At 45.9% G+C, this 24,123-nt stretch overlaps 1 protein-coding gene across 7 annotated transcripts; it reads left to right on the plus strand.

The window, feature by feature from the left end:
* Positions 1-323: 323 nt before the first annotated feature.
* STRADA (STE20 related adaptor alpha) lies at positions 324-23,028 on the plus strand. Of its 7 annotated transcripts, none has more exons than XM_084863787.1 (13): positions 330-435; positions 1,551-1,718; positions 4,456-4,535; positions 6,215-6,272; positions 14,628-14,730; positions 15,132-15,253; positions 16,559-16,667; positions 16,793-16,916; positions 18,433-18,604; positions 19,059-19,163; positions 21,329-21,570; positions 21,856-21,898; positions 22,149-23,028. In XM_084863787.1, exons 5-13 carry the CDS (start codon positions 14,679-14,681, stop codon positions 22,299-22,301), a joined length of 1,122 nt encoding a protein of 373 aa, XP_084719913.1. In that variant the 5' UTR covers positions 330-435; positions 1,551-1,718; positions 4,456-4,535; positions 6,215-6,272; positions 14,628-14,678; the 3' UTR covers positions 22,302-23,028. The 7 variants fall into 7 exon arrangements, with proteins under 7 accessions (XP_084719912.1, XP_084719913.1, XP_084719914.1 ...); XM_084863788.1 differs by having other exon boundaries at positions 4,456-4,511; XM_084863783.1 differs by lacking the exon at positions 330-435 and adding an exon at positions 8,943-8,971 and having other exon boundaries at positions 1,591-1,718.
* Positions 23,029-24,123: the final 1,095 nt, after the last annotated feature.

A 24,123-nucleotide genomic window follows, 5' to 3' on the forward strand; every position in this document is an offset into this window, starting at 1 on the left:
GGGATGCCCGAGCCAGGAGACCAGGGAACCTGGCGGAGCTCCCGACGCGCTTGGGCCAAGCGGAGGGAGAGGAAGTGAGAGGGCGGAGCTTTTTCACCCGCGCGGGGCGGGGCGGGGCGGGGCGGGGGCGGAGCTTCTTCACCCGCGAGGGGGCGGAGCCGAAGCTTCTTTACCTGCGCGGGGCGGGGTGGGGCCGAGCGGGGGCGGAGCTTCTTCACCCGCGCGGGGCGGGGTCAAGCGGAGTTGGGGACGTAGGGGGCGGAGCTTCCCCACCCGTGCGGGGCGGGGCGGGGCGCTCAGCTTTCCCAGGGCCCCTCTACTGCGCATGGCACGTAGCGTCCGTCCCTCCCAGCAACCGGCCAGGCGGTGGCGAGGCCATAAACTAAGGAGGCGGAGCTGAGGCGCGATCCGACCGCTCGCCAACTCCAGGACCAGGTACCGGACTGGCGGGCCGCCTGGTGCGGTCCAGGGATCATCCGTCCATCCTCGCCCTGACTCCGATCCCACCTCCTCAGGGCGGGCCTCGGTCCGATCAGCCCTCCCGGGCCCCCTGTCGCCGAGCCCAACTCCATTCCCTCCGTGAGCGGTTGCATCCCGAGAGCAGAATAGGCTTGGGCCTTGGCGGGGCGACACCGGAGCGGAGTCACCGGGCGGGAGAGGCGAGCGCCTGCTTTCCCGCCCCTGATTGCCCCTGACGTCCAGGTGGCGAACTTGGGGCCCAGGTTCAATGTGTCCTCCTGGAGCCCAGAGACAGCCGGCAGAGCCTAGTGCTTACCTCCCCCGCCCCCTGTCCCGCATCCCCATCGCTCCCCAAGCTGGGGGAGACTGTGTGCGCACAGAGGTCCAGGTGAGCCCCTGACTGAGCCCAAACAAAGAGCTCCCGATGGTCTGGTTGTCCAAGCAGGTCTCTGTCCGCGGGAGATTGGGGTGGAGATGGCGGGGTGGGTGGGTGGGGTATGGGAAGTGAGTGCGAGGGAAGGGGCGTGGTTAACTGAAATAGTTCAAGTTTTCAGAAGATGGGCGACTAACTTCTCCGCCCAGCCTTCCGCCAAGACATCCTAGCACATCCTCACTTTATCCCCCTAAAGAGGAAAAGCAGCTCGAATGGGTCCCTTTCTTATCGAAACAGCTGTTGAACTGGAACCATCGTCCAGTAGGTATGGGCGGCGTCAGGCAGGGCTTCATGGATGGGTTGATGAGTTGAAGAGACCGAATCTTACCTGATTTCCTGTCTCAGGCCAGGAGCCTCCTCTGCCATGAGTGACGGGGCTGAGCTAGTTAAATCGGCTCCCCCACCCTTGGACCAGTTTCTTAAGTGGTTTTGTGGCTCAAATGCTGTATTTATAGTTGTAACTGCCGACATGGAGGAAGTTTAGAAAACCAGTGCCAAAAATAGGGAAGGGGGCGGAATGAATAAGTGAATCCTCCTTGCTATATACCATTTGTCCCCTGGGCATCAACACTGTCAAATCAGCTGATGCCTTCTCAATCATCATTATACCTTTGCATTATACACAGTCTTGACAGGTCTCCCGGGCATCTCTTGACAGGTTCCTGGGGCGCAGGCATTGGAGAAGATCTAATCAGCCCTCTACCACTTGCTTGTGTGACTCTGGGTGTTGAACCTCCCTGAGCCTAAATTTCCAGATCTATAAAACAGGGAAGATAATACTGTGAGCTGATCTCTGCGGAGCTTTTAGCACAGATCCTGGCACACAGTAAGTTCACCATAAATGTCTGCTGCTTTCATTCTTACTGTTATTGAATTAGCAGACAGGGGAGTGCCCATGTTATGTGTTGGGCATAGTAGCCCCTGAAAATGCAACAGTAAACAAGACTATTCCCTACCCTCAAGGAAATTAAGAGTGTGATAGGTGTAAGGGTTGAATACAGAGGCCAGCCTGGCCTGTGTGGCCCAGTGGGTGAGCATCGACCATGCACCAAAAGGTCTCTGGTTAGCCGAGACCGGTTTGGCTCAGTGGATAGAGCATCTGCCTGTGGACTGAAAGGTCCCAGGTTCGATTCCGGTCAAAGGGCATGTACCTTGGTTGCAGGCATATCCCCAGTAGGGGGTGTGCAAGAGGCAGCTGATTGATGACTCTCTCTCATCGATGTTTCTAACTCTCTATCCCTCTCTCTTCCTCTCTGTAAAAAATCAATAATATATATATATATATATATATATATATATATATTTTTTTTTTTTTTTTTTTTTTTTTTTTTTTTTTAAAGAGTGGCAACAGATGCTATTAAAAAAAAAAAAAGGTCTCTGGTTAAAATCTCAATCAGGGCACATGCTTAGGTTTCTGGTTTGATCCCCTTCATGGGGCATGCAGGAGGCAGCTGACTGATGTTTCCATTTCTCCCTCTCCTTTCCTGTCTAAAATCAATCCTATATAATCCTATATAATAAAAGGCTAATATGCATATTGGCCCAATGGCAAAACAACTGGTGGCTGTGATGCACACTGACCACCAGAGGGCAGATGTTGAATGCAGGAGCTGCCTTCTGGTGGTCAGTGGGCTCACATGGGGAGCACCACTCAGCTAGAATCCGGGCTCATGGCTGGCAAGTGCAGTGGCAGTGGCAGGAGCCTCTCCTGCTTGCACAGCAGTGCTAAGGATGTCCAACTGCCAGTTGGGGAGTGGGCCTAAGTCATCAGTAGGACATCCCCCGAGGGCTTCCTGACTGGGAGAGGGCGCTGGCTGGGCTAAGGGCCACCCCCCTCCAGTGCACAAATTTTGTGCACCAGGCCTCAGGTAAAAACATATTAAAAATACAGAAGCCAAACATTTACCATAGATAGGAAGGGAGATAGGGAGGACTTCCTGTAGCACCAGACAACTGAGAGGGACAGGTCTGGGGGGAGGAAGGTGATTCTGAAGGGAAAACAGGATGTTTCTTCTTTCTTTAAAAAAAATATTTTTATTGATCTCAGGAAGGAAGAAGGAGAGAGAGAAACATCAATGATGAGAATAATTGATTGGCTGCCTCCTGCACATCCCACATTAGGGATCAAACTCACAACCTGGGCATATGTACTGATCAGAATCGAACTGTGACCTTCTGGTTCATAGGTCTATGCTCAGTCACTGAGCCATACCAGCCAGGCAGAAAGCAGGATCTTAAAAGTTTTTCCTTTGGGCTCCATTTCCTCTCTGCCTTTCAAGTGCCATGTCCTCACTATGGACCTTTCCCAAGGCTCTTCCCAGCCTTCTGCTTTTCTCTCACCATTTCTCCGTTAGTGAATTCCTGTCACTTGTATAGCTTTACCTCTTAACTCTGAACTCCATGTAGCCATTTCTAATCTCTCTTTTGAGCATCAGTTTTAACTTTTCTAACTGAATATATATATTTCCTCTTGGAATATATAACTTTTCTCAATTGAAATATGATTTAAAAAGTTGAACTCATCTTTCCACCAAAACCACTTCCACCTCTGAGCTTTCCTGTTTTGTTATTGACACACTACTCTTTTCCCAGTTACTGGAGCTCACACACAAAAATCAGTCATCAGAGTTGTCCACAGATAGGATGGGCTCCCGGATAAGGTGGTGAGTCTCTGGCCTGGGGTATTTTCAAGCAGAGGCTACATAATCTTATATACAGGAGTTGGTAAAAGCTATTCCTCCACAGGGTGCTCCAGTAATCTTTGTCTTTGCTGAACTCCATAGGGAGTTGCCCATTTCTCCTTGTGCATCCCAGACCTCCTGATTTAAAATTTTTAAAGGTGGGCCAGGCATCCACAGGTTTTGTTTGCTTTTTGTTAATCCTCACCTAGAGATATTTTTTCTGTTGACTTTAGATAGAGTCGAAGGGAGGGAGAGAGAGAGAAACACCTATCTGCCCTAGCTGGGTTGCTCAGTTGGTTGGAGCGTCACTTCATACACCAAAAGGTGGCAGGTCAATTTCCGGTTGGTTGGGCTTCATCCCATGCACCGAAAGTAAGGTTACTGGTTAGATTCCTGATCAAGGCGCATGCCTGGGTTGCACAGGCTTGATCCCCTGTAGGGGGCATGCAGGAGGCAACCAATATTTTGTTCTCACATCGATGTTTCTCTCTCTCTCTCTCTTGTCCTCTCTCTTCCTCTCTCTCTGTAAAAAAATTAATAAAAATATTTAAAATTTTTAAAAAATGATGATGTTAAACAGACACATGAATAGAAGAAAATTACTTCAGGGAAGGATTCAGTGGGGATTGAGCCAAGAGAAGTTTAAACATTAAAGAAGAAAACCATATAATAAATTTCTTTCTTATAGAGGTTGCAATATTTCAGATTAGACATCCAGGTTGATTGTCACTGAAAGTGTCTCTTAAGCAAATCTTTGGAATCTAGAAATTTATAGGTTTAGTACACTGCTTTGAATGGTAGATTTGCAGTAAGTTTTTATTCATCAAACGATATTTCTACAGAAGATTTGACTAACTCAACCTGTTTTTATTTTCCTTTTAGGTTTAAATTTTTGAAATTGAAATAGGCCTACACATTAGGAACTCATGTCTTTTCTTGTAAGTAAACCAGAGCGAATTAGGGTGAGTGTTTCTATTCTTCTGTCTTTACTGTTTTTTATTTTCTGGAGAGCAGAGTGTTTTGGCAGTACCGTAGGTGGTTTGTTATGTGACGTTCAGAATCATGCAGAAGTGAGGGGGTGGGAAGTAAAGCAGGTATTGCAGCCTCCACTCCAGAGAAAAGAGCTGGCAGGCAGAGGCTGACCAGAGACACAGAATACACCCACCAGCTTGTCTGATAGAGAAGAAACAAAGTGGTGTATTTTGTGAATATCCGTCATTCAACATTAAATGAGTTGAAAGTGTAGGTACGTAACCACTAACGATCTGCCCATTTCCTATGAATTTTCAGCGAGTTGGTGTGTTTGAAAAATCAGTATTAAATTGTAATCCTCGGAACACTTTTTTCTAAATACAATTATAGGTTTTAATTGAAATCTTTCTTAACATGAAACATTTTATTATACCTGAAAACTTCACCAGCTAAAATGACCTTGAGAATGAATACTGGATTTAGTCTCTTTACAAGCTACCATGATTTCATAAAAGAGTATATTTTATTTTTTATCAAGTATTTAATTTCTGAAAGCAATAGTAATTATTTTAAAATCTTGCAACAATGTATAAATGCTATGATACATTATGAGTATATCACTTTCTTTAAATATTAAAGTGATAGTTTATTTTTACTAACTATCTTGTGGCACAGTGCATGTGATTTTTTTATATCAAGTGTTTTTTAATTGATAGTGTTGTGTTTTTTAATTAGGAAAAAAGATCTAATTTGGAGAAGGAGAATGATGTTATAGTTCCAAGTTATAATTCCTATTATGCAGCTTATTTCTGAATGTTGCTTAATCTTTTTTCTTATGTTTATATATATAAGAACAATTTACATTGTAAAGAGTAAGCTTCACTGTCAGCTGAGAGGAAAAACAGATTCTCTCCAGTGGAAAGAATGTATCCAGGCCAAACTTTAACACCAGTCCTTATGTGAAATACAACCTTGATTCCATTGCTTTTAAATGTGAGCTTCTTTTCTATTTCAACCCAGTCTGATACAGGTGAAACCAGACCCCTGATGAGTGTGTGGAAATCCAATAGTTGGTTGAAATAGGCCAGTAAAGTGAACCATAGATTGGTCATGCTAGTCCTGTCCTTGTAAAGGGGTAGCATTTGGTAGCAAATGTAAGCAGTGATGACTTTAGAGATCCTAATGGATGAAGGATACGCAGCTTGCAATTTTTTTCTACAAACTAATAGAGGCTTGCGGAAAACTTCTGTTTCATCCCTCTATTCTATATTGTGAATTCTAGTAGTAATTTTCAAATTGGCACTCGTGGTCCTGAGCATCTGTAATAGGGAGCCATGGGATGAGTAAGATGGATCCAAAAGGTTGTTTTACATAGAGAATGGAGAAAAACATTCTTCATTATTAGAGCCAGTACTGGGTTTTCCTCAATCTGACAGCTTTAAGAATGATTCATCAAATTATGCAAAGAGGAACAGAGAAAGGAATTCATTTATTGTTTTCTGCTGTTAAAGCCAAGATTCTTTTCAAAACTTTTCCATAGAAATGTACCTTAACTGTAATGCATGATTGTGTTTTTGTAGTTGTGTTTTGTTTGTCTCTCTAACGGCTGATAGCTAATGTTCTGTGGTTTGGAAGAAATACTAATTCTCTTTGGGGTTTTCCTCTTTAGCGGTGGGTGTCGGAAAAGTTCATTGTTGAGGGCTTAAGAGATTTGGAACTATTTGGAGGTAAGTACAGTATGGCATTAGGCCATCACTTTAGGATAAATCTCACTGCTCTTTTGTTGACTAAATCAATTCACAGAATTTAACAATTCTAAAGGAAAGTGTACACTATAGTTGCTATATTTATTTGGCTCCTTTTGAAACCATGGTTTTCCAAAAACTTAAGGACTAATCTGGTAGTTATCATTATCCTGTCTTGATTATTAGAAAGCCAGTATTTACTCAAAGGCACATGTATTTCTTCTAAGTTTTTGTCCAATTGAAATATATATTCTTAAAGGAAAATGTAAGTGTTTAAAAGTTGCTAGCTTTGAAGACTTTAAAAGTAAAATTATAGTTAGGACGAAGGAAGCAAAAAAGGTATGAAAGTTCTGTTTTTACTGAGCAGTCTAGTTGACTCATATTTTCATTGTAGAAATTATGAGACTTAAGAGAACTAAGGAAAAAATTGGTCAGGACAAAAATATTAACCTCTTATTGGAAAACCTAAATGCTGATTTCAGAAGTAAGTTAGGTTTGCAACTTGGAGAATTAATAGGCAAAGCATTTTCCTTTGGCTTTTTTCAAATTGAGCCATTTGGGGAACTGTGACCTTAATTTACAGTAAATAAAATACTTTTCTATAAACATAATAGTAGTAGGGCTGCATTCTTTGTGTCTGAACACCAAGATACTCTCTTTGGCATCTGTAGCTAAAGAAACAGGTTATCAGATTGAATGCATTGGGTGACTGATCCAGAATACCTCCAGTAGGCCTAAGTAATTGAAAATTCAAACTTGTTCATTACTAGGGGATACCTATGAATTTATTTTCCCTAATGCCACTCAAAAAACTTCTGGAGCAGTATTTTTCATCAACTTTTTCAAAGGATTGGGTTTTAGATAAAAGAGAGTTCAGAATAATGAGGAGTTATTTTTGTATTCCTTATAAAGAACAATAAAGGAAAGGCTAATGGAACAGAAATACTACATTCTGGTCCTATTCTCAATTTCTTCCCATCATTAATGGGGATACAATGGCTTAAAAGTAAACACTGGCATTGATGGAAATGGAATTGGGAATCCAGTGTATAATCAATTAGTTTAAAATATTCCAGTGTGTGTGAATTGAATTTATGGATTTTGGTTTCAGTGTAGGATCGCTGGCTATTTTTTGTCAGTTCCCTGGTCTCTGATCGGAGGCGGGTGAAGAGATTCTTCTGTACATTGTGTACAGCTTGATGAAGTGTGTTACCAAGTTTTGTACAACTTGGAATTTGCCCTCTACTCTGGAAGACTGGGTTTGATTTCCTTTAATCTAGTCACCTTTGGCAGACCATCTTAAGCAACTGCTCCTGCCATTTGTGTACCAGAAAACTGATGTCCAAGGGGGGGGAAAAAAAATATATATATATATATATATATATATATATATATATATATATATATATATAATTTTGATAAATTGAGGCTAATTGGCTCTGCAGCCACTCTCCTCGAGCACATGGATGTTATAATTTCTAATTTAAGATATTTGGAAATGCATTCCAATACTTTAGAGTAGGGGTGTCGAACTCAATCAGAGAAGGGGCCAAAATCTAAAATCCAGCCTAAATCACGGGCCGAATGGTTTACTGAACAGTCATAAACTGACAATGTCATAAACTGACAGCGGAGTGCAGTGATGACAGCGCGGTGCGGGCCACATTGCAAGGCCTGGCGGGCTGGATTTGGCCCGCGGGCCTTGTGTTTGACACATGTGCTTTAGAGTTAAAAATCTTGCTTTGAATATTTTTATCACTTTTACAGCATGGACAAAATCAAAAGCACAGATACAAAATTTGCCCACTTTAAGAGCAGAAAGTTGTTTCAGTTGTCTTTTGCTTTCTTCATTTTCACCAAAAGCATCAGAGGGCTCCAAAGCCTTTGCTCTATTTGCATTCAGAATAGAATGTCTGACTAGAGAATCTAATTGGGTAATGATTAGATTTAATTCAACATACATGTGTTGCTGAATTAAAACTTTTTAAAAAATATATATTTAATTGATTTTTTTTTTTTTTTTTTTATACAGAGAGGAAGGGAAAGGGATAGAGAGCTAGAAACATCAATGAGAGAGAAACATCGATCAGCTGCCTCCTGCACACCCCCCACTGGGGATGTGCCCACAACCAAGGTACATGCTCTTGACTAGAATTGAACCTGGGACCTTTCAATCCGCAGGCTGACACTCTATTCACTGAGCCAAACCAGTTAGGGCTAAAACTTTTAGAAAATCTGTTTTCTAGTCCTGCTCTCCCTGGGAAATAGCCAGCCAACACTCTAACTTTATAATGAATTATTTGTTATAGTTTTAGTCTCTGAAACTAGGTTATTGAATATAACATTGTATGCTGATGAAAAGTCAATGTATGACCAGAATTATAGCAGTTGAGTTATACTCAGTAAAATATACCCATAGAATAGTTCCCTGACCCCATCTTATCTGCAGCATTTTACTGTGTGTGTGTGTGTGTGTGTGTGTGTGTGTGTGTGTGTTTATATGTAGCACTGCAGGCACTTTTCTCTTTAATGACTCTTAAGTGTTTTTTATTATTATTAATAAATGTAGTCCTAAGTGCAGTAGTTGCTGTTCTGAATGTGGTGTGTCTTCTGCTAAAAAACAAAATGCCAACAACCATTTCTCTACTCCAGAGCAGCCTCCGGGTGACACTCGGAGAAAAGTAAGTGACTTTCCAGGCTCTTCCACTGTGGCTGCTGCATGGAGATGACTTCCTGTGGAAATTCACCTGTTTTGTTGGCTTATCATTTTTATGTTTCTGCTTATCTGTCATTGAGCTTTATGTTAAGTGTAATTCTTTCACTTGTAGAGATTCAGGTTTCACCCTGGAAAGATTTTGATGTAGACTTTGAAAATGGAAAAGAAAAAAAAAATCTCAGGCACTTTTTGCTTCTCTCCTGGGGATTAAGGTCTCCTCCCCTTCCCAGCCCTCCTCGCCCTCCACCCCTCCAGAAAAGGAGAACATTTCAACAATCTGAAAGGTGGTTATCTTTTAGTGGCTAGAGGTATTACATTTTCCATCCTTAGTTTATTAATAATAGATGTTAGTCCACAGAGATGACATTGCTCCCAGTCTAGATTGTAAGGCAAGCCCTCAAATCTCCTACCTGAAAAACAAAACCCAAAATTAAAAACTATAAAACAGAAAATGCATTTTTTATTATTAGCTAAAGCTATAAGACTTGCCCTGCTTCCAACTCTCCTAGCTTATTTTACCTAAGGAAATAACACCCAATGCACATTTTTGATAATGTGAATCAGAGAGTAAAAAGCCTTTTCTAAATAGACTTCCTACTCTTTCTTTCATTTATTTATTTATTTTTATTGATTCTAGAAAGAGGAAGGGAGAGGAAGAGGGAGAGAGAAACATCGATTGGCTGCCTCTCACACGAGCCTCAACCAAGGGCCAAGCCTGCAATCCAGGCATGTACCATGACCAGGAATCACACCTGCAACCTTTAGGTGCATGGAACGACATTCCAACCAACTGAACCACACCAGTCAGGGCGACTTCCTACTCTTTCCAGATGACAGACATGTGCACCTTTGCAAGCAGCCCCCGTCAAGTGAAGGATGATGATGTTGACTAGGAATTTTGAGTAAAGCTTTGGCTGTGCTTACTTAGCCTGCTAGCTAGAGGTAAGCACCTCTCTCATATCCAAATATTTTCCAGTCAGGAGACCAAACATGTTTTCTATAGCTCAATTAGGTATTTTTCCAGAAGGCAGTGCCAATTATATATAATATTTATATTTCCACAGCTGCTGATGTTACACCAAAAAGCTATCCCGTGTGAAACCTGTGATTGAATGTGTTCATTTGCTAGCAGTGTTGTCTTTGTGTGCTGTGTTGTATTTTGTTCTGAACTCTTTAAACAAAGTTATGTCATGGTCATTTCTGGATATCAGTAGCTTATGTATTTTTTAAATGTTTCAAAATGAAAAAATTGCTTTTCATGATGGGGGAACTAAGAGTAGGCTTTGTGAGAACCAGTTTCTTTCTCTAGGCAACTTGATATTATGCATTAAACGAATAAACCCATGCTGTGCTGTATTTTAAAAAAATGGACTAAGTATTTCATCCTTTACACCTGATTTTTTACCTTTTCTAAATCTGAAACAACATAATGAGGCAATCTCAGACCAGACCTCTTCCTTTCAAAATACCGCCTTTGTTTTCCTAAGGAAAGTCTGCTTTCTCTCTGCGCTCAAACCTACAGGACCTCCACAAAGGAGAAAGCCTCAGTGCAGTGCTGTGTCCAGTGGGCTGGGGACAGAGCGGCCGAGGGACCACAGCAACCACTAGGCTAGTTCATTTCATGCAATTGCAGATTGCCCAAGATCTCACACTCTCAGTATCTACAGAATTTTATTTTCTAAAACGAACACTTTGAGGAGTTTTCTATAGTCAACAAAGGTAGTACAAATATTTGTCAAGTTATTAACTATTCACATCAGTAGTGTAATGACTCATTCCCTACCTAGACTCAACAACAAGTGTGTGTCTTTAGAGTGCAGCCTAGTGTAGCAGTTGTTTTATATGCACTCCTAGCAAGGAAGAGGGACTTGGGTAATAAAAAAGTATCTATCGTTTTCCAAAGGGAGTCATTTAAAATGTATGTAATAAATATTTTAATCTCAGGACTCCAGCTGTACTTTGTAGTCTCTTTCAAATTAGAAAAACATTAAGGAGTTTTCCTGGAGATCAGAGAACTCCAAAGTAGCCCTAGATTTGTTCTCATTGGGACCATATGGTTACCTGCTAACATATTCAGTACAGTAGGTCCTCACTTAACATTGTCAATAGCTTCTGCAACTTTAAGAGAAACAACGCATTACCATAGACTAATTGATGAACACAAGAGTTAGATTCCTACAGCATCTCATCAATGTTATAATGAAACAATGTTCTTTGAGGACCTGCTGTACTTTCTCACGTGCAGGTACAGATTCTGATCTATAACGTGCCCCTAGTGGACGTGTTATATGAGGGCTGGCATTTCCGGCAAAGGTCCTTATATTGAACCCTGTCTCCAGTGGAACTGTCTGGCACCTTTACCCTGCTCTCCTTTTCAGCCGGTAGGAATGATGAGATCATGGGCAGAAAACATCCTAAGTTCAAACTTTGTTTAAATGATTTTTTTTAAGTGTGTCCCAGCATTGTTGATTTGACTAGCATATGAAATGGGAGCTGGCCTGAAGCTCTCCATAGACAATGCCTGCATTGTTGTGTCAGTGAGCAAGACCGACCAGGCCCATGCTGGTGGAGCCTGTATCCTAGTAGAGAGACAGGCGATAGGTAAATAAACTGCAGCGATTCCTACTATGAAGAAAGGAAAGCAAGATAATGAAGTGACTAGGAGCCTGTTTTGCTTTAGCTGGACAGAGTCTTCAATGAATACATGACATTTAAGTCAAGACCTCAGTAATGAGCAACCAGCCATGAGATAGGCAGCTGGTGCAAGTTTTCTAAGACTGAGCAACAGGTGTAATGAGTCAGGGAGGGTGCTTTGGCGTGAGGTCCTAGACGCAGGGAGGGTCCAACACGTGGGCACTGAAAGCAATGCCCTGGATTCATGTTAACTGGAGGTGCTGATTTCATTGAGGAGTAGATTGATACTTGAGAGCACAGGACTTGCGGAGCAAGACTATGAGCAGGCAGTTAGAGGTATAAAGGTAAAAAGATGGGATTCTTCAGGAAAAACTTAGCGTGCAGCTCGTAAATGTTAAATAAATGGGGAGTTGTCATTTCAGAGCTCTTGGTTTAAGCTTTTTGCTCCAATCGCTACTCCATTTTTCTCTCTCTTGCCTGTGTGAGGCACCCAGTATGCAGTAAAGTAACCCTATCTGTAGATTATTCTGAAGACAAAGTAGTTTCAAGAAGCTACAGTGGCTATTAAATGATCCTAGAATTTGATTTCAGAACATTTGAAAACACAAGCATAAAAAACAAAATCAAACCAACCTTAACTGTTGATCAAGCTCTGCTTAGGATTCTCTGTTTTATCTGTTCCATCTTATTTGGTGAGGAGGAGAATGGCCAAAAAGCAGACACCAAAGCGGAAGGAGAAGAACAGAATTCACATTTATTGAAAACGAAGCAGTGCTAGGCTCTTTACATCTTGTATCTCATTTCGTTGTCACAACAACACTATGAAGTGGGAATTACTTCACTGATGAGACAGCGGAGATGCCATGAGAGCAGAGTGACGCACCCAGGGTCACAGAACATGTGATAGACCTGAGTTCAAGTTCTGCCTCTGGCTGGCCCCTAAGCCTATGGTCTTTATGTTACACCATATGTTTTACTTAAAGTAGCCTTTCCAAATTATCTTTCCCAACATTTAAGAGATGTTAGGCACAAAAGGGTTCTGTGGACAAGTACCTTTGGGGAGTGTTAGGCTGAACAAAGTTGAACAAGTTTCCTTACTACAGGACTTATCAGAGCCTTGAATATGTAGGTATGCCTGGTGATTCTCCATAAGAGAATGTGCTGCATTTGCTAACTTACTTGGACGTGTAAACTTTGGGGAAATCCTACACTAAAACAACTCAGTAGAAAAATGGACAAGAGACAGAAAGAAGCACTTTCACCTTAGAGAAACCCACATGGCCAATACATATAAGAAAAGATGTTCACTTCATTAGCAATCAGGGAAATGTAAATCAAACCCACAATGAGGCTGGCAAAAATTAAGTCTGAATACAAGTGTTGGGGAGGAAAAGGTGGATCAACAAGAACATGCATGCATTGCTAGTGGGAGTGTATATGTATAACCGTTTTTGGAAAACAATTTGGCCTTATCTCACAGAGTAGATTGTTCATATACTCTGACCCAGCAATTCCACTCCTAGGTATAAGCTTTAGAGGAACTCTTGCATATATGAACAGGAAACACATGCAGATGTTTCTAGTAGCACAATTCAGAGAAGCAGAACTGAAAAACTACCCAAAAAGCCCATCAACATTAAATGGATAAATCGAGCTATGTCCCCAAGGTGAACATTACATAGCATGGCTGTACCATAGGCTAAATATAATAACATGGACGAATCTTAGGAATGTAGAAATGGATTAAATTAGAATGATAATCTGCTGATCAAGCTCAATTTTGCTTGACTAGGTTCCTCTACTGTCAGCGTAAGTGGTGCAGGAGGCAGAACCCCACTTACTTTGTTTTTTTATTGGCAGCATCAACTGTTTTGAAACCAGGTGTACTTGAAACATCAGGGATCCCTAACAAGGAGATTCTGCCATATTAGAACATTCTCAGCTCACATTCTTCTGGTTAGCACTGAGCCAAGGGCCTTTCATATTCACCAAGACCTTTTCCTGACTAGAGGTCCGCATACGAAATCTGAGCTGGCCTGAGGCTCTCCATTTCAGTTAGACACACATCCAAAGAAAGAGGATCCAAAAGAAAGGGAATTAATCAGAAAAATACGCAGTCCTTCAGTCATGCAAATACATTTAGGTCTGGAAGAAGGAAACTGAGCCTATTAAACTGAGGGAAGAGCTGTTAGTGTGCCATGTATTTTGCTGGGCGCTTTCCTTCAGTACCTCAAGGGCCAGTGGTGTGATGCCCAAATCCTAATGGCTGGGATCCAGCGTCATTTACAGCAGGAATGAGCAGGAATGAGGAGCAGGTCACTTTTGCTGCCTGAGCTGATAACAGAGACCTGGCAGCTCTATCTCTTGCCCCGGCAGCCCAGTGTCTGTTTTCTTGCTTCCCTTGGAAATGTCTGAGGGACTGATTGGTCTGAGGTCTTGGTTTGCTAGAGAGAGGCTCCTTATGGCCACATTTTCCCTGTAGCAAGGTTTTTGGGATCTTATAGTCAGGACCTTAAACATCGGACCCTGATGCAGCAGGAAACCCAAGAGACCCTCCCATCTCTCCATCCCCTTTCTCTTCTGCAAATGTGCCTTTCTCCAGACATCCTTCTTCCAAGTAGGAATTTCATCATGTTCACCATGCTATGTACCTGAAACTAATATAATATTGGATGTCAACGGTAACTGAAAAACACTTAAAATTTTTTTTTAAAAGAAATTTATATTCTTAGCAAATGAGCCAGTTGTTGGAAGGACAAGCAAATCAACAGCTGGCTGTTACTGGCCCTTGTCCCCCACCTGCATTCGTGGATAGTGGATACATCAAACACCTGATGTTTTACTTTACATTCCTCATCAGAGTGCTGGCACCAGAGCCAGAATTTCTGCTTGTTTAGATGCCAGTCTCCTCATAGGTCTGAATTACCGCCTCTCCACTCCCCCTCCCCCCAATTTTCTCTTATTAACCAATTTTTCTTTCTCTTTAGACCAATGAGGCAAGCTCAGAGTCGATAGCATCCTTCTCCAAGCAGGAGATCATGAGTAGCTTTCTGCCGGAGGGAGGGTGTTATGAGCTACTCACCATTATAGGTAATGTCCCGGACTGCCAAGACCTTGGAGCTCCAGGGGGCGGGTGCCATGAATGTGTGCCTGAGGCTGTCGGCTACTTAGAGGGCTGTGGTGACAGAACTGGCTTTGTTGGGTCTTCTTGGGTTTTGTTTCTCCAAGTATGGGAAAGGAGATCATGTTCCCAGGAAAGGAGTTCTTATACTTTGTTCTTTTTGGCTTAACGCTTCTGGTGTCCTGGACCAGAGTCAGTCAGATGGTTGGCTGAGAAGGAACTACTAGGAAAAGAAGCAAGAACTGTCAGCCATGAAAGTAACAGTAGTGCAAGTTTTAGCTTGCATTTTCTTTTGAAATCAAGTTTGTTGAAGGAAGAAGAAACCCTTTGCTGTTGTTGACCTTGCTTATGGCATCCTCTGTTCTTTTAGGCAAAGGATTTGAGGACCTGATGACAGTGAACCTAGCAAGGTACAAACCAACTGGAGAGTATGTGACGGTACGAAGGATTAACCTAGAAGCTTGTTCCAATGAGATGGTGACGTTCTTGCAGGTAAAAAAAAAAAAATGTGGATGTGACACTAGGAGGTGGGCTCTTTACTCCAGTAGTAATTACAAGGCATCTCTTACCTCCATCTTCTGAAAGCAGCTGGCAGGAAATGAAGGTAGACCAAGTCGATCAGCTACGGAAGCTCTCAGTAAAGAACCTTGAGCATTTGGCACTAAGGATTCCGTAATGCTGCCCAGCCCAATCTATATTCCCTCTCTACAAGGACGCCTTCCTGCCTCATTTATTTATTAATCAGAGAGGCTAGGCCACTCTTCTGCTTTTAGCACCCTATTTGCCTAAGGTTCCTTTCTACTGGAGAATCAAGTAGCTGCCTTCTCATTTTAACCCGAGGGACCAGAGGTCTAATAACTGACAGGGGACTGAATTCTCCTTGGCTGATGAAGGCTTGCCCTGAGACTCCTTCGATTCCGGGCCTGGGTCTGTGTATTTTCAGTGCAGGTAGCTGACCTTTTCTTTCCCTTCAATGCTCTTCTGAAACCATGCTCGTCTAATGGTGCTGTAATCCTGGTCCACAGGCTCAGAGCAGTTTAGCGGATCTGAGGATGTGACAGAAAGTCAGTCCTGACTGAGTTATTTGGGAAAAAACATACATATCTGACTTTGTTCTAGAGCATAATGGACTTCCAGATTCTTATCCTATAGAGCAGTGGACAGGCAGGAGGTACTGTCTGTTTGGCCTTAGCTCACATCCCACAGGCCAGGACCCTAGAGTTTCTATTAGTCCTCTTGTCCATTTTTTTTTTTAAACATCTTGTCAAAATTTATTTTAAAATTTTGTAGGTCTGACACTTCCTATAGCTGCTTCTAAGGAAGGGATCTCTCAATCTGAGGTTAGCTGGAGAAATAGCTTCCAATGTTTAGTAGTTGTTGTTTGTTCTTTAATGCTTTCTTTCCTTGCCTACAACCTTTTCCTTAACGATAGGAAAACATTTCTTGTTTTTCTATCTTAAAGAGGTGTTCCGTGCCCTGGCCTTGAAGTTGAGCTAAGTTTAGGATTTCAGAAATTTTCAATCAACAGTTTGTTTTCATCGCCTCCGTGGTGAGGAACTGCTATTAGCAGCTTCCCGGTTCTCAGGAATTGTTTCTGGAGGCCCTCTCATTGGCTGGCAGAGCCAAACATAGGCAGAAGCTGGCAGAGAGCAGAGCCTGGTTTCTCTCACCCCAGAGGGCACCTGGGTAGGCTCCTGGACTCTCAGAGGAGCATCCATCTTATTCATGCTGCCACCTTCCTGTTGAGTGTCATTCCTTGTGCTCCTAGATTCTGACTTCAGTTACCATTGGTTTCAGGGGGAGCTTCATGTGTCCAAACTCTTCAGTCATCCCAATATTCTGCCCTATCGAGCCACCTTTATTGCAGACAATGAGCTGTGGGTTGTCACGCCATTCATGGCATATGGTGAGTAGGAAAGGGCTCCCAGCAGGGCTGGGGGGAGTGGTTCTAAGAATCTGTTGCCAGCTGGCTTACATGCTGTATTTTTTCTCTGTTACCATTCCCTACTTCCCCATAACTCCTTTCTTCAGGTTCTGCAAAGGATCTCATCTCTACTCACTTCATGGATGGCATGAATGAACTGGCCATTGCTTACATCCTGCAGGGGGTGCTCAAGGCTCTTGACTACATCCACCACATGGGATACGTACACAGGTGCATTCTTAGGCCTATTCACCCTTCACAGGAGCGGGGATCTGTGCCCAGGAACCCTCAAGTAAACACTGGAAGGTTGACTGAAGTTAGAGAGGCCAGATGTGGGATTCTGCCCTTGCCTCTGAGCTGGTGGGCAGAGCATCCAGCATGTCGGTGCTGACTTGCTCTTCACTGAGCAGCTTGGCCCTTAGTATTGAGTGAGAGGAACATCTGAGGAGGACCACTGCACCTGACCCCTTCTTCCTTGGGACACCCAAACTGGTGTGTGCATCCCAGAGTCAGCCCTATGCTGAGAGTCTGGGAAAAGACAGAATGCTTAGTAGGTGGTGTCAGGAGAGCGGCTCATCGTAGGGAAGATATTAAAACGGGACCCTTGCCTAACCTCCCATACAAAGGAGCCCTGCAGACGGATTAAAGACCTTATGTCGATGTGAAACTACAGACTTAGCAGGAAATGAATGTAAGGAAATATTTAGAACTTCTAAATGTTTTAGAAGCATAAAATGTAAGACAAAAAATTGGTGAGTTTAAGATTAAGGATTTCTCTCCAATAAAGGACACTTTAAACGAAGTTAGGCCCTTTTCGGTAAATAGACCTGTTCTCTGGGTGACAGCATGGGAGATGGTAGCTTTGTCTAAAGCAGGAGGTTAGTAGCAAGGCAGTCTTGTGAATCACCAAGAAAAGGATAGGAAAACAATAGAAAAATTACTGAAGAATATGAGGTTTATAAAAGAGGAAGCCCAAAGGCTAAGAGCCATATGAGCAATAATCATAAAAGCAAAACAGGAGGATGTGAGTTTACATACCAGGCCCTGGCACGTTGGGAGGCCGGGGCAGGCCCAGTGTGGTGAGGCGGTGGGTTCGCCTGTCTGTACAGTGGAGGACGACGGCCCGACACAGCCGGTCAGGGTCACTGGGAACCAGAACCATCGGTGCTGCCTCGTGTGCACTCCAAAGAAACCTCACGCAGGCCCATCCGGGACCTGTATGCAACATCACTTCCTCTTCACGGAGGGAGACAGTGGGGGTGTCCCTTGCTGGAAGAAGGGATGAGTAAAAGTGTCAGACCCACCCCAGAGGGCAGCATGAATGGGTCTCAAATGCAGCACTGAGAGGAAAAGGAAGAATAGGGTGCATATCACAGTAGCATTAGGGAAATTGAACACATATGCAAACAAAACCATGATACACTTTACAAGAACAAACAAAACGTACAGGTCAGTAGTAGCAGGTGGTGGGGGAGCAGTGATCTGTGAGCATAAAAGAACTTTAACAAAAATTTGGTGACATGTAAGTGGGGGTCATGCTTATTTTTTCTTTTGGGGGAATGTTTGAAACTTCTCACAAAAGTGTGTATTTGTGTATAAAACATGTATATGCACAAATAATACACACACACGCTGCCGGGGACAGAGCTGACTGGATCTAGTGTGTAAAGACCAAAGGTCTGCAGTGTGCGGGGCTCCTGCTGTCCGGTGACACCTCCTCCCACCACCTGCCCCCTCACCCCCACAGGAGTGTCAAAGCCAGCCACATTCTGATCTCCATGGACGGGAAGGTCTACCTGTCTGGGTTACGCAGCAACCTCAGCATGATCAGCCACGGGCAGCGGCAGCGGGTGGTCCACGATTTTCCCAAGTACAGTATCAAGGTTCTGCCTTGGCTCAGCCCGGAGGTCCTCCAGCAGGTCTGTACGGGTCCCCAGGAGCCCGGGAGGGGTGCTCTCTGCCTCCGGTGCAGGAAGGGCTCCTGGAGGGAGGCGTTCCTGCTGGCAGGTGGACCTGGCAATGAGGGAGTACCAGTAGGTACCCCGCTGTGGGGTTCCAAACTGCTTCCGCTGTTTCCACTCCCTTCAGAGACCTCTGCATCTTGTGGGGAGTGAGCATTTGGTGCTCTCTCCATCCCTGAACTAAGCTGGAGCCTGGGGCTCACACTTCCTGCTGCTTATTTCAAACAGCCCTTCCTTCTCAACTAGCAGCTGCTCTTTATGGTGTGAGCAAGGAGAGTCTCCGCAGCTGGCCCTGGTTTGGGGAGAAGCATTCTTTCCCTCTCCTCAGTGATAGCTCCGCCCCGTTCTTCCTCTAAGAATAATGACCACGGCTACACACCGAGTGATATGTGGCTTTTTCCTCCTGACTTAGAATCTGCAGGGTTATGATGCCAAGTCTGACATCTACAGCGTGGGAATCACAGCTTGTGAGCTGGCCAACGGCCACGTCCCCTTTAAGGATATGCCTGCCACCCAGGTGAGCCTGCACCCAGTGCTTTCCTTCTTGCCTGCCTGCCTTCCACAGATGCTTGTTGATTACCCACCGCAGTCAGGATCCGGTGAAAGACAGGCTTTCCTTCTAGAGCCCCGCCCAGGGGGATGGTTGTGTAACGGTTTGCTTCTGTGTGGTAACTGCTGTGCAAATGGAGAGCAGGCGAGGGGAGCTCAGGGGCAGGCCACTGCTAACAGCTGCAGGGCCTGGAACGGGTGCAAAAGGAGGCCCGCTGACCAGGTGCCTTTAAAATGTGTAAGTCCAGCTCACAGGTCTGTAAATGTATAAAATACGTTGTCCTCCTACCTTGATAAATATACATAGAATTCAGAACTCTCAGACCTCTCTTCATGCCACTTACAATAACTGCCTTTGGCCACTCCTGGGCGTACCCAGCCAGGGGCATGGTCACCCCGGGAGGCAGACCCAGGGAGGCCCATCAAGTCCAAGAAGTGGTCTTGGGTCACTGAAGCAGATTGCCTGGGTCCCCGGTACCTGGAACGTGAGAACTGAGGGGGAGTGGGGATGCATTACAAGTTCTGAGTGAGCCTCTCTCTTGAACCCACATCCTGCTCACCCTGCGGGGAGGAGGGCAGCTAGAGAAGGGTCAAAGGGGAACTCTGTAGAGCAGGGGCCCAGGGAGAGTTCTGGGAGGAGACACTTGAGGCCTGAAGGTAAATAAGAATTAACTGAAGAATGGGAACTAGAAGTAAACCTATCAGGCAGAGGGAACAGCAAAGATCCAGAGTCAAGAAAGAACAGGGTCTGGGCAATAGCAAGTAGTGGTAAATGGCCCAAGTATAGGAGCATCTGGGCGTGGGAGCTAGGTGATGTGGCTGGAGGAGGAAGCTAGGGCAGATCATGAAGGGCTTTGTATGCCACGTCAGGACACCTGGCTCCTCTTGCAAAGCTGTGGAGACTCACTGAAGGCTTTAAGCACAGAGTGATAGCATCAGACCCATATTTGAGGAAGCTCACGCTAGCAGGTGGGTTAGATCTGGGAGATCAGGAAGGTGTGGAAATCTAAGTTAGGAATCTAGAAAATCTAAGACAGACAGAAAGATGCTCAGGGAAGAGTTAAAAGGCTCTTTAAGGTGAATAGAAGGTAAAGATCCAGAATAGCATGGTCCAATAGAACTTTCTGAGAAGACCCAAATGTTCTATATCTGCACTGTCCAGTATGGTAGCCACTAGCCGCCTGTGGCTATTAGGTACTTAAAATGTGGCCAGTCACATTGAGGAACTGAGTTTTAAACCTAATTATATTTAAATTCATCTATATATATCTATATATCTAAAAGGCTAGTCTGCCAAGTGTCCCCTCAGGAGTTTGACTGGGAGACTGATATCTCGCTGTGATGTGTGCTGACAACCAGAGGGTGGCACAGAACGAAGGAAGGAGGGCTGAAGGAAGGCACTAGCCAGCAGCCTGGGAAGGGAGGCCCCAGCTGGCAGCCAGAAGGCCCCAATTGGCCCTGATTGCCAGCCAGGCCTATGAGCCCTACCCATGCATGAATTTCATGCACCGGGCCTCTAGTTTAAATATAAATAGCCACATATACTAAGTGGCCACCATACTACTGCAGCTTGAAAGAGATTTCCAGGTTTCTGGCTTGGACAGAGCAATCCACAGGGTCTTAGGCAGATCTCCAAGATGGGGTGGGTTTCACATGTGCTGAGTCTGGGTCCAAGCTTGGCCCGTTCCCGGGTGTGCTGCCCCTGTGCAGCATGCCGCAGCGCCAGCCCAGGCTGTGGCACTGCAGGTGCTGCTAATGGGCCCCATCAGACCACCCGGGCTTGGCAAACTGGGGCTGTGCTTCAAAGAAAGCCTGTCGGCTGCTGCCTCCACCCCAGGGTGAGGGCTCGACAGTTAAAAGGACCTGATGCCTGTAACCAGGAGACTGAGCGCCTTCCTTGCAGCCACATTGAAGGGGGCCCTTCTTTGCTGTCCCTCTGCAAAAGCTTGGCCTAGCTGGGTGTGGCTGCCAAGCATTCCTTTGGAAAAGTTACTTATTCTACTTCTGTCTTTTCTCTAGCGCGCGCCCCCCCCCCCCCCCCCCCCAATCTCATGTGTATTTGGGGGAAAGTGTATTTGTGAAGAAACTGTAGCTCTCCCAGCCTCCAGCCCAGTCCTGGTCTCTCCCCCGCAGATGCTGCTGGAGAAGCTCAACGGCACAGTCCCCTGCCTGCTGGACACCAGCACCATCCCCGCCGAGGAGCTGACCATGAGCACCTCGCGCTCAGCGGCCAACTCCGGCCTGAGTGACAGCCTGGCCACCAGCACCCCCAGGACCTCCAACGGAGACTCGCTATCCCACCCCTACCACCGCACCTTCTCCTCCCACTTCCACCACTTCGTGGAGCAGTGCCTTCAGCGCAACCCGGATGTCAGGTATTTCCGCTGGGCTTTCCAGGGAGCAGGTGGGCTCTGGGGGTTAAGGGTTCGAGAGGGTGCATCTGTCCTGGAAGGGTCTGGGTTCTGGGGAGGAGTCCAAGCCCCAACAGCCAGGGGGTCAGCCTAAGGGTTTGCTAAGAGGCCAGGCTGAGTAGCTCTGGCTGCTTTGCTGGTTGTGCTGAGGGAGGAAGCAGAGGGGCTCTTGAGGGTGAGGTGTAAGCAGCAGGATTTTGGAAACCTGGGCACAGGGTGATGTTGGTCTCTCTCCCCTTTTCTCTGCAGACCAAGTGCCAGCACCCTCCTGAGCCATTCTTTTTTCAAGCAGGTACAGTAGGCCTTTGCTAAGGCTCTGTTTTCTTCCTGTGGTTTTGACTCCCCAACACCCTTAGCTTTGGGTCTTTAGGCATCTCTTCTCCCTTCGAATCAGAGAAACGACCATTTCTGAAGCCCTTAAAGGTGCTGCTCCTTCCTCCTAGAGAAGCTCTTGACTCCAAAGGCCCATCTCCACGGGCCATGGATGTCCAGAGCAGCAGGATCAAACCCCCCCCCCTCCTCCCCGCCCCTTCCTCCTCCAGATCAAGCGACGAGCCTCAGAGGCTTTGCCCGAGTTACTGCGGCCTGTCACCCCCATCACCAGTTTTGAGGGCAGCCAGTCTCAGGGTCACAGTGGGATCTTCGGCCTGGTAACCAACCTGGAAGAGCTGGAGGTGGACGACTGGGAGTTCTGAGCCTGAGGAAGGTGCACGTTTTCCAGCACGGGAGGGACGAGCGAGCCTCCCGGCCCTTCCTGAGCGCTGGCACATTCCCACCCTCCGGGTGCAGCTTGGGTAGAAAGGACCTCTCTGCCAGGAGAGTTGCCTGCTTGCTGCGGGGGAAAGAAGTTCCGGAGAGAAACTTTTCTTTACTGCTCCAAGGCTTCTGAGACACCAACCAGGGATCCGGACCCGCCAGAAAGCGGATATTCCCAGTCCTGGGAGTTCAGTGACCTCTTCAGAAGGAAGAGATGCTATCCTGGCCCTGGGGGCTGAAGTTCAAGTCCAGGGTTTTGACTCACTGACACGGAGAACTGTGTGACTTCCTCTTCCCACTCATGCTCTCCTACCAGCCAGATTCCATTCTTTCCCAGTGTTCCCAGACCTGCGGGCCATGGAGAGGCAAGCAATAAGCACCCTGTGCCCCCTGCCCCCTGCCCTCTGTCTGACAGCTGGGGGAAGGGTGTTTCCTTTTTAAGCACCGGTGAAGGCTGGGGCAGAGTGTCCTGGCCTGTTACCGCCGGCCCTTCCTCCATAGTCCATCTGTTCCGTGCATTCCTTTCCCACGAGTCCATCCCCGCCTCCTGCCGCTGCCTCGGTGCTCTCTCTCAAGGGTCCTAATGTCTTGCCTAGCCAGAGGGCTTAAGTCCTTACACCGTGTTAGTTTTATTGTCGGAACAAATTAAAATTTTCAGAGAACCCATTGGGGAGTGCAGCGTTGTGTGTTGCCCATACAGGCTCAGACATGTCTGTCCCCCCGGGGCCCTGTCATCGAGAGCCGTCCCACAAGTGCTGACGGAAGACAGCCTCACAACAAACCCATTTTTTTACAACCCATAATAGATTTTTGTCTCTTAACTATCTGAAAATCAGAGACTGTTAACTTTAGCCTGTGGCCGTCTAAACACTCTGGGCTGGAAAGGACGAGGGGCTGGAGACCAGCCCTCGGAGGGCAGGGCCACCAGGAGCCAGATAAGGACGCTCACCTCCGGCAGGTGAGGAGGTGGAGGGGTTATTTGGTAACATGACTTGCGGCGTCTCCTTTCCACTGGAACTAATACCCAAAGAGCAGGTAACCTAAGAACCAGCCCAGCCCCCTGCCCTGTCATCCTGGCTGGCAGCCAGAGAGCCGGGCCAGGGGGTGATTCTAACCTGGGTTTTCACGGTGCCCCTCAGCCTGCATGTGCACCAGCTGGCACCTTCCCCCCCCCCTGCCAGCCCCTCAGGGGTGAGGGGCCCCGCACTGGGTGAGGCCCTTCAGATGTGAGATTAAGGAAGCGCCCCTCCCTATTTCCTGAAGCCGCTTTGCAGCATCAGATGCTCTCCCTTTCCTCCTCGATGGTAACATCAGCTTAACCAAGAAAAAAGCCTCTTCCTTTGGCAGTTACAGGGGTGGGTGTGAAGGAATGACCCCAACCATGAGGTGGGGTGTGGAGGCCTGACCTGGAGTGTGTGAGGTCAGGTCACATTTCCAACCCTTCTCTCTCCTGCCCAGCTCTGTATTTCTTCTTTAAACCTCAAGTTCCCCTTTCCTAACATCATTTTCAGCTGGTTTTCTTTGTAAGCTGCTTTCTTCACCTTGCTTGTCAGCTCATTCTTAAGCCAAACTGCTGACTGCAGCAGCTCCCTGCAGTTGGACCTGGGCAGGGCAAGGGGGCCTCCTGGTCAAGCCCCCCTGACTTTCCCTGACTGCAGCCTAATCCCTATGTCCCGGAGGGAGGGCTTCACCCTTTTAAAATCATTCCGGCCCCTTTGAGAACCTGATGGCAGGAAACCTGGCGGGAAAGTTTCTCACCCA

The sequence above is a fragment of the Pipistrellus hanaki genome (assembly GCF_964339955.1).
Source record: "Pipistrellus hanaki genome assembly, chromosome: 16".
In the NCBI taxonomy this organism is placed as follows: Eukaryota; Metazoa; Chordata; class Mammalia; order Chiroptera; family Vespertilionidae; genus Pipistrellus; species Pipistrellus hanaki.

Bases quoted from the DNA above. Each gene is read 5' to 3' on its own strand.
- STRADA (XM_084863783.1), top strand. From the start codon at position 4,500: ATGTCTTTTCTTGTAAGTAAACCAGAGCGAATTAGG. The intron at 4,536-6,214 runs GTGAGTGTTTCT...TTTCCTCTTTAG, and splicing joins GTAAACCAGAGCGAATTAGG to CGGTGGGTGTCGGAAAAGTT. The intron at 15,254-16,558 runs GTAAAAAAAAAA...CATTGGTTTCAG, and splicing joins AGATGGTGACGTTCTTGCAG to GGGGAGCTTCATGTGTCCAA.